We start from the raw sequence: 13576 nt of genomic DNA, 5'->3' as shown, positions 1-13576 counted from the left end.
GCTGATGACACCAGTCCTGGTTCCATTTTTGCAGCAGCCAAGGGCAGTACAAGTTCCCCTGTCTCTCTCCAGTAGGCAGAGTCTGTGGGCTATTGCTGGTAGACCAGATGACCCTCTAGGATAGACCACCAAGTCCTTTTCATCTCAGTGCTATCCTGAGGATCTTGAGCCCACAGTGAAAAAAATAATCATTTGTTTCCATTGAAAGAAGGAGATACAGGTCAACCTGTTGACCATTTCTGATCCTCAAGATGTTTAAAATCTATTTTCCCTTGTTACGTTCTCTTGTTTTGGACAGAGAATTCCTTTGATTTATTTTTTTCCAGACCGTTCCCCCTCCGTCTCCTGTAAGGGCAAGCCTGTGTCCTGTGTCTGCTTCTGTGTGCCCCTCCCATTCCTCAGCCAGCTTTGCTGATGTCCCGGTTTCTCTCAATGGCTTGCAGAGAGAGGACGTGGCCACGCAGTTCGGCCAGCTGACCCTGAGCCGGCAGTCCTCGGGGGAGACTCCCGAGCCCCCCGCGGGTCCCGTCTACCCACCATCCCTCCTGCCTCAGCCCACCCAGCAGCCAAGCTACGTCATTGCTTCCACGGGTCAGCAGCTTCCCACGGGGAGCTTCTCTGGCTCCCAGCAAGTCCTCCAACCCCCTGCCTCGCCACAGGGGTTCATGCATCAGCCTCCACCCACACAGGTGAGTGTGCCTCTTCTCACACTTGGGACCCAGAGCTGGTGGACCCAGAACATCTTGAGCTCGGTTTCCATGTAGAGATGTCGCCAACTCAGCACGCCTCGTCCTTCTGGGGCATGCTGTTAGTCCCAGCCTACAGGTCTTGGTCTGTCCTGTTCACCAGCTGTGCAGAGTCTTGTGGGGCTCAGAAAGGAAGCTGGACGAGGCGGCCCTGTGTCCCCAGGACTGGAGGGAATGGCCCGCTGTCCAGGCTGCTATTGCAGAGGCCATGTCTGAGCATCGCCTCCTGCAGCATGTGGCTCACTGGTGATGGCGCGGGGCAGGAACGCCCTGGGGAAGGAAGCAGGGAAGTCACCTCCTGCGGGCCTTGCATCTCTCCTGCTGCTGCTCTGGAAACATGTTTCCTTTCTTATCCATTCATAGGCATCTTTCTGGAGCTAATCGGGGGCTCCTCTCAGAATATAAAGGAGGAAGCTAAGCCCCCTCCACTGTACTCTCCTCTCCTCTGGGGGCTCTGGCCTCCAACACCCGCCCACAGGTAGCCATTAATCATATTTAATTGACTTGGGCATGTAAGACACCACAGATCACTGATTTTTACTGTCTTCTCAAAGACTGATTATGTGTTAGTCTTCACCACCAAACATCTCTGGGGCTCTCCTGGGCATCCCTTGCTGAATATTGCAAGTGATTACTGTCAAGATGTAAAATGCACTGAGGCATTTTCTGGTCCATTTTCAAGGCATGCATAGCTCAAGCAAATTCCATCCTAATTATGAAATATCTCATTGGAGGGGCCGTTTCAAGTACAGTGTCACCTTTGTATCGTTTGTGGTTGCCTTAACGTCTTGAATAAATTATTTTCTTTTCCTGCCATGCAGAATCCTCTACCATGAAGTGATTTTCACCCAGTCATTCATTTTATCTTGAGTGATAATTATAGTCCACCTTTAGTTCCCTTCTATGTAATGTAGTAGTGTCACTGGTAGGGTTTAAAGTGAAAGTGGCTCAGTCGTGTCTGACTCTGTGACCCCATGGACTTTACAGTCCATGGAATTCTCCAGGCCAGAATAATGGCGTGGGTAGCCTTTCCCTTCTCCAGGAGATCTTCCCAACCCAGGGATCAAACCCAGGTCTCTCATCTTGCAGGTAGAGTCTTACCAGCTGAGCCACCAGGGAATACTGGAGTGGGTAGCCTATCCCTTCTCCAGCGGATCTTCCTGACCCAGGAACCAAACCAGGGCCTCCTACATTGCAGGCAGATTCTTTACCAACTGAGATATCAGGGTAGGGCTTAAGGAGATGTGGAAAATAATTTTAAGTTACAGGAGAACAGGCCTCACTAATATTTTAATGATTTTAATAATATTTAATTTTGGGGAAAGGGGAGACTTGGCAGAATATTCAGTTAAAGCTTTTTTTAAAAAAAAGATGTCCCTGCTTGATTGAAGGAATTCCAGTTTTAGTGAGGAAAGATACTAGAGCAAATATTAGAGCAAAGACAACCCAGAGTGCTGGTGTGTCTGCAACGGAAATACTTTCATTCTCTCATCAATAGATTTAAAAATAGAAAGAGAGAGGGAACGGGGAAAAAAAACCAGAAAACACATGTTAACGATCAGTCTGAACATCTCTGAACTTCTTTGTAAAAGAACCACAGGTAAAGGTATAAGATATATCCCACAGTGATTTTCAATTTATTAAACATTTTAAAACTCAATGACTCGATGATGTATAATAATGAAAAGAACATGAGATATGGTCTGTGGGCATATATGAAAATATGCTCAATTTATGCAGAAAAATGAACCTATTTAATAACTATAAAGGTCAGTTTTGTCTGACTTGCCATAAACACCCAGCCCACCAGAAGAGTGAAGCAAATATGCATAGACAAAGCAAAGAGGGCAAGCCATAAAAATCTCCATGCTCAAACAGGTGGCTTTTAATCTTATTCTAAACAGATAAACCTGTGAACTTATTCTAAACAGATAAGCCTGTGAACTGGCATGCCTTTGCTTACATTTTAAAGAAGTTGATAGAAGAAAAGTCAGAGGCCTAGAAATAAAAAGTAACTGATTAATAAGAAAAGAGCCTTCATATAAATGACCTGAGACAGGCAAGAAATCTTTCCAGGTCACTAGACATTTTATTTGAATCTTACTGGAAGTAATTAGAATATTTTCAGTCATTCCCAGTCAGGAGAAAGTCACAGAAGGTGACATAAACAATAATTTTGACCTATGTCCCTTTCTAGAGCGAACACTGTTTTTTTAACCTATGTCCCTTTTTAGACTCAATATTCCTTTTTTTTTTGGAGGGGGGATACTGGATATGTGCCACTCTGCTAAGTGCTTTGCTGGACCTCCCCTTATTTCATAACTCCATCCTTTTAGGCTGGAGATCAGCAGGTTTCATGACTTACCTGTGTTTCCATTAGAAAAACAATTCAAGTTAGATGATCACATTTAAGTGAAGTGAAGTGAAAGTCACTCAGTCGTGTCTGACTCTTTGCGACCACATGGACTGTAGCCCACCAGGTTCCTCCGTTCATGGAATTCTCCAGGCAAAAATACTGGAGTGGGTTGCCATTCCCTTCTCCAAGGGATCTTCCCAACCCAGGGATCAAACCCAGGTCTCTCACATTACAGGTAGATTCTTTACCAGCTGAGCCACCAGGGAAGCCTGATCACATTTAAAACTACCCTAAAAATGTGCTGTCATTGTTGTTGATGACTGTTTCATTCACTCTTCTTGCATTTAAAAAAATACAAAATTCAGTGCTTTAAGACAACAGCCATTATCTAGCTCACAGCCAGGTCAGCGATTTGTGGCAGGACTCCGTGGGAATGGTCTGCCCCTTCACCATGTGGTGCCGTCCCAGGCAGCTTTACTAGGCCTGGAAGGTTCCATGTGTCCTCAATCACGAGTCAGAGCATTGGGATCTTGGCTGGGCACCCTCTGGCCTCCACATGGCCTCTTTCTCCAGCTGGGCAGCCTGGACTTCTGGTGACTGGTTTCTTTCCTGAAAGAGTGAAAGCTGCAAGTCTTCTTAAGGATCAGGCGTACAAGTCTCAGAAATCATCATTCCTGTCTTAAGGCATTGGTAACACATACATGGGCTTCCCTGGTAGCTCAGCCGGTAAAGAATCCACCTGCAATGCAGGAGACCCTAGTTAGATTCCTGGGTCGGGAAGATCCGCTAAAGAAAGGATTGGCTACCCACTCCAGCATTCTTGGGCTTCTCTGGTGGTTTAGATAGTAAAGAAGCCTCCTGCCATGCAGGAGATCTGAGTTTGATCCCTGAGTTGAGAAGATTCCCTGGAGAAGGGAACAACTACCCAGCCCAGTATTCTGGCCTGGAGAATTCCACAGACAGAGGAGTATAGCAGGCTACAGTCCATAGGGCCGCAGAGTTGGACACAACTGAGCGACTTTCACTCACTCACTCACTCACTTAATGCATACGCATGTAGGCAGGGTGGCCATCTTTGCAATTTACTGTACTCACATTATGTCATGTGATGACAATATATTTTATGTTTAAAAACGTTACTCCATTTGCAGTCCTCACGTCCTGCCATTGTTCCCTTCCTTCCCCAGATGCCTGTGTATTATTATCCGTCTGGTCAGTACCCTACCTCAACCACGCAGCAGTACCGGGCTATGGCCTCGGTTCAGTTCAGCGCTCAGAGGGGCCAGCAAATACCGCCGACGGCGCAGCCAGCAGGTACTTGGAATGTGTTGCCCACTTCCTCCTCCAGCTCAGTTATTTTGCACATAAATCTCTCAGCTGTCCTCTTTGGATGAGCATCCAAGCTTCACAGTTCAAATCAGCTCATTTCCCCTCCCCGGGGAAGATAATGGAGCGTTTGATGAGCTCTGTGTGGAAAAGTGACAGGTCCCACGAGGTGAAACCCAGGGTACCAAGCCTCCCCAGCATGCACGCGAAACACGGTCTGCATAACTGACTTGGGGACCCTCTTTGTTTCTCTGAAAGCTGAGAGCCCACCACCTCTCCATCTTCCTAGTTCATAGTATCCCCCACCCGTTTTCAACCTAGAGAGACTCTTCCCCTGTCCCTAAGGCTAGGGAACCTAGCACCGTAAAAAAAAATGCAGTGTCTGGAGAAGAAGGTCAATGACCGCCCACCTGTGTCCGCGTGGGCCCCGGCGCCGGGCTCACGGTCTGGAGGGCCACTCGCCGCCCGCGGCAGCCACTGTGCAGTGGGAAGGGGGGCCGAGGCACTGTCCGAGAGTGAGTAGCAGGTCTCACAGTGAACCGGTCTCTTTCCCTACTGTTCCACACTCCTGACGGGACGCCGCCACCCCACGGCCGCAGGAAGCCGGCCGGCGCGAGAGACCCGCGCCGGGGACGCACGGGTGTCCCGCCCGCTGCCCGCACAGTGCGGGGAGCCGCCGCTGCCGCCGGTCCTGCCGAAGACCCCCGGCCGGGGCCCCTGCCTTCCGTGAGTAGGGCGGCGTGTTAGAGCACGTGCTCCCGTCTGTCGTCCGACCTGCGCACTGGATCTGTGTATGTGCCTCTGTGATGTGTGAGACGTGGGGGTGGGAGACACAGGAAACATGCAGCTTCTGTACCTTGTGGCCGAAAGCACCGTCTTTTCCAAGGATGAGTGCAGACCCCCACTGGGAGAAGACTCATGCTGGTGGTACTGGCATTTTGTCAGTTGGGAGGGGTCATTTATTAACTGTGTTGGGAGTAGCTTTCTGTTCTTTAGTTCATCTCGTGACCTGCTTAAAGTCTGTGGGAGAAGACAGGGACACCTATGGCAGGCAACCAGACTTTGCCTTGTTTTCAACTCTGTGTCAGTTTCGGAAAGAATATATCTTGACCTCTGAATTGACACTTTTGCAGCAATGAGAGCACTAAAGGACTTCTAATGATTAGTTATTTTAAGATAGGTGTTTGGCCATCTTTTCTCTCCTTGTTGGAAAATGTTATCTCTTTCAAGCGGTTGTAACTGTGCTATCAATTTAGATACAGTCTCTTAGTGATGTGTTGTTTGCACTCTGAACCGTCTTTTTTTTTTGTCTGCTCATATTTATCAGAGTTAATTTATAATCTTCTAGCTCTTGGTCCAGAGACTATAGCAAAGTTTCCTTTTTGGTTACTGATGCCTTTAAAAGAAGAAAGATGTCAATATCTAACTATAAGAATTTTAAAGATTTTAGTTGAGTACCACTGTTGGAGAGTTTTCTGAAGGATATGCTAGTCCTGTGTTAGGGTATAGTTCACATACAAGAAGGCAGATCCAGAGGGCGGGAACCTATTGCACTGTGAGCTCCGGGTCTGTGTGAGGGGCTGAATAAGTTGGATGAATGTATTAACTAGGTAGCAGAATAAGATTTTTAGAACAAGCCTCAGACTTCCCACTGCCTTCACTGGTACATGTTAACACAAGGGAGAATCCATGTGACCTTTCTTTGTTCTCTTTTAAACACTGTGGGAGAATTTGGGGATGCAGAAACCACCCTCCCCATTTCAGGGAGACCTAACTGGTAGCATTTATGACAAACCAGTGGCTCTGACTTGTCCCGTGGCTCCACGTCACCAGGGAACTGCCACCCCAAGGCGAGATAATGACACGTAATTAGAAGAAGGCATTCTAAGTCAGTATCTTGCTCAAAATAGCAGCTGGTGCTTCAGGTGTCAAGGAAGTGAGTGGCAGCTAATGTGTCTGTGGGGGTGGGGAGATGAGAAACGCCAAAACGATACGTGCACAGCCTCGTCCTTGAAATCAATAACATGGTGTGCACGTGCGGGCCCTGAGGTCCTAGTTCAGTGAGCCCCACACCTGACATCAGGCCTAACACTCCCCAGCATTTTCCACCTCTCCTGAATTTACTGAGTGTTTGGGGGGCAGCTGGTGATCTCCCTGAGAATCACCTCTGCTAATAAAACCCAAGGAACACAGCTCAGTGATGGCTCCGTGATGGGAGAAGGGGCTCTGGGGCCCTACAGCTGGGAAGCATTTTGCCAAGCTTAGCGGCACCAACAGCGACTTCCCAAAGGGACATGGCAAGTAATTTGGGGGAGCCGCCGTGTCGGTGGACTCTCTGACAGAGAAAGCCTCCTAAGCCTGCGTGTTAACCAATTTATCATAACGGCATAAATACACTTACTAGTTTTGCCCTTACTTCCTGGTATGGATGATCCTATAGAAATTAATGTGCTGGTAACTCAGCCAGCATGCTACCAAGGCAGATAATGTATAACTAATTCTCTGAGTACACAAGTTGGCTCAACAGCAGAACAACTTGAAAACCTGGACTCTTGCCTCCCAACTCACATGGGCTTCCATGTTATTTTACAGAGCTGGTCAGGGACAAATGGCAGAGAGCAGCTGAGACATCTGCATACAAATCACACATTGGGAAGGAAAAAAATAAGAGTTCCTTTTAGATCTTGTCTCCAATTCCAAATTCCCATTTCAGTTGACTTAAAAAGCAAAATGTCTGTATATATAGCTTTGTTCTTGGTTCTCCAAGATCTTGGGCGTGCCCTAATGGCAACAAAAATGAGCTTGTAAAGCCCCATATACCTTCCTAACTAGGCATTTGGGAATGAATACATCCTAATTTTGGTATTAGAGTGCTACTGGTTTCATAAAATAAATTAGAAAGTGTTTCCTGCTCTTCTGTCTTCTGGTCAAAATGTGTGAAGCTGGTGCTATATCTTCTTTAAATGTTTCCTAGAATTCTCCAGTGAAAATGTCAGAGCCTGGGAATTTGCGGAATCAGAAATATTTTGTTTTCTTTTTATTTGAAAATAATGTGTGAGACTTTTAAATTATGAATTCATTATGGTTATAAGACTATTCCAATTATCCATTCTATCTTTGCTGAGCTTTGGTAGTTTGTGGTTGCTGAGGAATTGGCCCATTTCTTCTAAGTTGTAGAATTTATGGCTATAAAGTTGTCAGTAGTTCTTTATTATTCCTTTATTTTTCTTTTCTTTTTTGTTTTTTTGGCTACACTGGGTCTTTGTTGCAACTCAGGGGTTCTTTGTTGTGGCATGCGGGCATCTCTAGGTGTCTGTGCAGGCTCAGTAGTTGTGGCCCACAGGCTTAGTTGCTCTGTGGCATGTGGAATCTTAGCTTCCAGCCAGGGATTGAACCTGCGTCCTCTGCATTGCAAGGCAGATTCTTAACCACTGAACCACTAGGGAAGTCCCTCCTTTATTATTTTTTTAATAGCTACAGAATATGTTGTGATAGCTTCTTCCACCTTGATAATGATAATTTTTTAATTCTCTTAATTTTCATTAGAGCTTCCCTGGTGGCTCAACTGGGAAAGAGTCTATACACAATGCAGGAGACTTGGGTTCAATTTCTGAGTCTGGAAGATCCCCTGGAGGAGGAAATGGCAACCCACTCCAGTATTCTTGCCTGGAACATTCCATGGACAGAGGAGCCTGGCAGGCAGGCTACCGTACACAAGGTCTCAAAGAATCAGACAGTCTTGCTAAATTTATCGATTTTATTGATCTTATCAAAGAACTACCTCTTTGTTTCATTAATGTTCTGTTTTTTATTTTCAATTTTATTGATTTCTGCTCTTATTTTCTTCCTTTTGCTTATTTTAGTCCTATTTTGGTCTACTTTTTATAGTTTCTTGAGGTAGGAAGTTGGATTATTGATTTTAAAACCTTTGCTCTTTTCTAATGTAAGACTTTAATGTTCTAAGTTTCATTGTCAAGTCTACTTTGGTTGTGTCCCACATATTTTTATATGTCATATTTTCATTCATTTATATGTATTTTTCCTTTTCTTGGAGATTTCCTCTTTGGCCCCTGGTTTATTTAGAAGTGTGTTGTTTAATGTGCAAGTGTTTGGAGATTTCCCTGTGTATTTCTGTTATTGATTCTAGACTGATTTCATTTTTGTCAAAAACTATAACTGATTTCAGTTCTTATAAAATTGTTGAGGTTGGTTTTATAGCCCAGGATATGGTCTCTCTCGGTGAATGTTCCTTTAAGCGCTTGGAATAAATGGGTATTCTGTTGTTGTTAGGTGGAATGTTCTCTACATTTCAGTCAAATCCTATTTATTTTGCTGTTCAGATCTTCTATAATTGTGCTGATTTTTATTTGCTCATTCTGTCTGTTGCAGAGAGGTGGAGATTCACAACTCCAACTATAAGACTTCCTAAAGTCCTGAAATGAATCTCAAGACAAAGGTTGCACCCCCCCAACCCCATACTCCTGAAGTCTAAGGATGGAGGGAGGTCTGTAGCTCTATGGAGCATGTTGGTTCCTTTCCCAAATAAACAAGAAATGCTTCCTTCCCTAAAAGAAGCTGGAAGCATTCCATAGACACCCCATTCCATAGTCAGGAAGGGAAAGGCCCTGTGACCAGTGGAGTTTGGGTGAGGTCTTCTATAAGCTGCTGCCCTGTGTCTCTCACACCAGGCTTCCAGCCCTGTTGCTTAGCGGCAGTAATAGGACTTTAGGTCTAGGTATGAAAATCATGAGGGTAACCGCTTTACAAGGGACAGTCCAGTGGTCTGCTTTCTTGATAGAGCAAAAGATTCTGTATTCTTGATTGTCATGAAAACAAACTAACACAATATTGTAAAACAGCTATCCTCCAATTAAAAATTAAAAAAAAAGTAGAACAATAGGAAGAGAACATGGATGGCTTCAGAGCAGAAAGGGGGGAAAAAAACCACGAAACTTAGTGGAATCTTAAATTAGACTAGATTATAACTCCTATGGATCTTTTGAGGTGGATTCTGAAAATTGTGGAGATGCCTCTCACTTCTACTTTTTAAATCCTTTTCCTCTCCCACGTTCTCCTGCTCCCAGCCATCTGCTAAATGATGCATTTTGGATAAAAACGGATTTCATAGAGCATTTTCCATGACAGTGTTTTACTTTTAAAACTAGTTCAAAAGGAAACAATGAAAAGGAAATCGTAACAAGGTTACATCATATTACAAAACCGCCTGCAGCTTTTGTGGGGCTTCTGCAGGCTTACCTAATTTCTTTCTGCTCTGCTCAGGTCACTGTGTTGTGTTGGTGAGACTCCACCCTGCCTTGTGATAGGGAAGATGGGATTTCTTGCAGGAGGCAATGGTGGAGGTCTTTAGAAGTTTTTGAACTTGATTCATTTTTTTTCATTAGTATTTAAGGTAAACCTCACTTGGACTTTATCTTACACTCAGCTCACCAGTCATCGTGAGATTTAAATAGTACTACTGATAGAAATGGAAATGGAAGTTAAACACTCAGTTTTGCTAGATGAGGAAACCAGAGATCAATCTCCTACCCAACGTGGAGTCTCTCTCATCAGAGCCAGGGAGCATGTGCGTGTGAGTGAGAGAAAAATGTGTGAAGGTTTAAAATATTAAATGAAAGCTGCTCACCCCTCCAGAAATGAGTGAGTGACTTCACTTTCACTTTTCACCCCTCCAATGTAAGCATCAAAAGAGCATATAATTCAGTGTTATGAAATCAAGTAAAAGACAGCCTAACTAACCAGTCCACTTCAACAAACAAATATACACATCTTTTTCAAAGTTTAAATGCCCAAGGACTATGTCATAGATCCATATTCAGGGATACTGTAAGTTTGGATTTTCTTTTCATTTGTTTGTTTTTGGCTGTGCTGCATAGCATGTGGGATCTTAGTTCCCTGACCAGAGATCTAACCCACTCCCCCTGCAGTGGAAGCGTGGTGTCTTAACCACTGGACCCGCAGTGCTGTGGTTAGTCGCTCAGTCATGTCAGACTCTTCACGACCCCATGGACTGTAGCCCACCAGGCTCCTCTGTCCATTGAGATTCTCCAGGCAAGAATACTAGAGTGGGTTGCCATGCCTTCTTCCAGGGGATCTTCTCAGCCCAGGGATCGAACCCAGGTCTCCCACACTGTAGGCAGATTCTTTACTGTCTGAACCACCAGGGTAGCCCCCTATTTAGATCTTCATATACTGAGCAATTTGGGAATGTCTATAAAGTAATAATGCTCACATCAAAAGTCATACATGTGACTAGTTTTGATAGTATTCAGATGGCAGGGAATAACCAGGCCCTGGAAAACTACCCACATCATCCTGTGGCTGTGGCAGAGCTTTCCTTTAATCGTTTTAGTTGCCTTCTGGAAGTATACAACAATGGAATGGAGTTGGATGGCATTCCTGGCAGGAAGATGGAATTATCTGTGACCTGTGTATATCTGAAGATAAACCAAAGCCTGTGCTCCTTTCCTGATAGGAAAAGCAACGTCTTAGTTTTTTCTTTCTTTTAGGAGTAATATTTCTTGTTGTAATAGCATATTGTTCCTATTAACAGCTCCTACTGAGAAGGAAGATTATTGCCTCTTTAATGTTGTTCTGAAACACATTTGGGATGGGGCAAAATGTACCTTAATGGAGTCTATAAATTTGTTTAACCAGAACCGTTGAGTGAACTTGACAGTGACTCCTGTACTTTTAGCCTTACTTATTAAGCAGTCAGTTTCAATGTAATTGAGAAGGGTTTTATCTTTAAAAACACTTTCTCTGTCTTTGTTCTTAGGATGATATTCCCCACCTTGACTTCTTTCCCTCTCAGGATTGGCTAAGCTGAGGAGACAGAGCATCAGAGATCAGAGCTAAAGAAAGAATGTGGTTGACCAGTGTGACCAATAAGAGATGCTCATTTATAGAAATTGGGACCTTCTCTTTTTATCTTTAATTTATTTCCCAAATTTGATGATTCTTTTTTAAAAAAAGAACTATTTTCCTAATTACCCTTCATAGAATTTCCATACATTTTAATATTTGAAACCTCACAAACCTTTTTTTTTTTTCATTTGAGAACGAATATATAACCAATAATCACTCAGAGAAGCGATGCGAAAATTTTTATACTTGACAACTCTAAGGAAGTGATTGCACTTTGGATGTCTGCATTATTATGTTCCTAAGAGCAGAGGGGGTAAATTATAAAACAGTTACAGGAGAATTTAATTGTCTGATATCTGTTAACATCAGAGGAAGTCACATGGATAAATCCTTGCAGAACACACTGTTCCGAAAATATCAGTCTGGAAAAGATTTCTCTGGAAATGTTCATGTGTTTCTTTCATTAATTGGTCTAATTATTCCATTTACAGAAATAGGAATGAGAAGTGTTAAGCTGGGATTCTGGGAAAGGTTAACACTATTAGAAGCAATGATAGGAATCATGCTATTTTTAGGTCTGAAAATCTTACAGGTTCGGAAAGCAACATAGATGGGTAAGTCCCTCTGTCCCTCAGGTCATGGTAAAAGAATTTATTCAACAAATTTGAAATAGATACTTTAACACTTTGCATTTTATGTACTTCTGGTGTTAATTTTGCACAGTTAAACACGACTGTGACAGGCTTTCTGCTCTTCTGTAAAGATCGTTAAGTAAGACAGATCATAACATTATCTCTTTTCTTTGTCTTATGCAACAGAAAGTGGAAAACATCGCTTGTTAAAGAAAAAAAGAGTCAGATTAGAGGATTATAAGGAAAGAAATGTGGCCAGAAAAGCACACAAATGCTGTTTTTTGAAAACTAACATCTTTCATGTGTGATTGTCCTAAGAGAATATGAATGCAATAGTGATATCCAGAGAATGCAAACTACTTGTTTCAAGGTGTCAGATTTACCTGATGATATAAAGCCAAAGGAAACTAAGAGAATTTAAGATGCTTTGTGCCATACATAGTCTTGACCCTCCCTTTTTCTGTGCTGCATTTTTTTTATTTCTTACAACTTGGTTGCCAACAATTTCTGCTGTCACCTAGGTCTATGAATGACTTCATTTTTCAGCAGCATTTTTCTTTAGAAAATTTTTTTTTTCATTCTTCATGGTCTCTGTTTCCTTCCCATCCCTAAATCTATTTTCTTATTTAATTTTCCATCTTTACTTTTATTAATTTTTTTAAAATATTTACTTTTTGGCCGCACGGCATGTGCGATCTTAGTTCCCTTGCCAGGGATTGTCAATGGGTTCAGTGGAAGTGCAGTATCTTAACCACTGGGCCACCAGGGAAGTCCCTATATTCTATCTTTAATTCTAACTCTGCATAAACAGTCAATCTGTCTCTCCTGTTTGTCATTTGTTTTCCTTTTCATCTTCCCTTGTATTAAATAAGATTTTCCCTGCAAACTCTGGGTGCTTGTCTCTTACATCTCATTTGTTTATTGTCTGCATTTCCCCCTTTACTTTAATTTTTCAATCTCATTTCTTTCCACTCTACACATCCCTTGCCATTAAGGGATAGGACACTGCTTTCTCCCAAAGACGTCCACAATCTAACATTCAGATGATTCAGAAAAATGAGATGGATTTTCCCTACATTCCCACATAGAGCATGAAACGTACCAGACTATCCTTTGTCTCCAGTGCTGTCCCTAGAGCGAGCATCAAGTGAGCCTTCAGGGATTGGTTTCACTTAGAAATTTGTGGTGATAAAACAGTGACTGGCATCTTGAATTATGTTATTTATATCTTGCTTTCCAAATTCCAAGCTAACATGGTACCCACAGAAAAAATTATTAGCCTAGTGTTTAAATTTGTCATTCCAAGGAGTTCACTATTGCTTAACATTGTTGATGTTTTTCTAATTTTGAATAGAAAACTGTGCAAATCACTAACGTCAAAGGACACTATCTCAAAGAAGTAGCCCTGAAATAAGCTCCTTTTCCCAGGTGGCTCAGTGGTAGAAAATTTAGCTGCAGTGCAGGAGACCCAGGTTCCATCTGAGTTGGGAAAATCCCCTGGAGTAGGAAATGGCAACACACTCCAGTATTCTTGCCTAGAGAATTCTATGGACAGAGGAACCTGGCAGCCTATAGTCCATGAGTTGCAAAGAGTCAGACACAACTGAGCAACTAACACTAAAATTCTTTCT

The 13576-nt window shown here is 43.2% G+C and overlaps 1 protein-coding gene across 26 annotated transcripts in view; it reads left to right on the top strand.

Moving 5' to 3' along the window:
• ARPP21 (cAMP regulated phosphoprotein 21) overlaps window positions 1-13576 on the top strand; it is a 160484-nt gene that overhangs the window by 103875 nt on the left and 43033 nt on the right. For all 26 annotated transcript variants that reach the window (XM_043442849.1, XM_043442868.1, XM_043442867.1 and 23 more), the window contains 2 exons: window positions 444-689; window positions 4290-4416. In XM_043442849.1, coding sequence (XP_043298784.1) covers window positions 444-689; window positions 4290-4416 — 373 coding nt within the window. The remainder of the gene's footprint in view (window positions 1-443; window positions 690-4289; window positions 4417-13576) is intronic.

The sequence above is a fragment of the Cervus canadensis genome, chromosome 22 (genome assembly GCF_019320065.1).
Source record: "Cervus canadensis isolate Bull #8, Minnesota chromosome 22, ASM1932006v1, whole genome shotgun sequence".
Taxonomy (NCBI): Eukaryota; Metazoa; Chordata; class Mammalia; order Artiodactyla; family Cervidae; genus Cervus; species Cervus canadensis.
The sequence above is the reverse complement of the archived record's forward strand: the minus strand, read 5'-3'. Positions and strand labels throughout refer to the sequence as shown.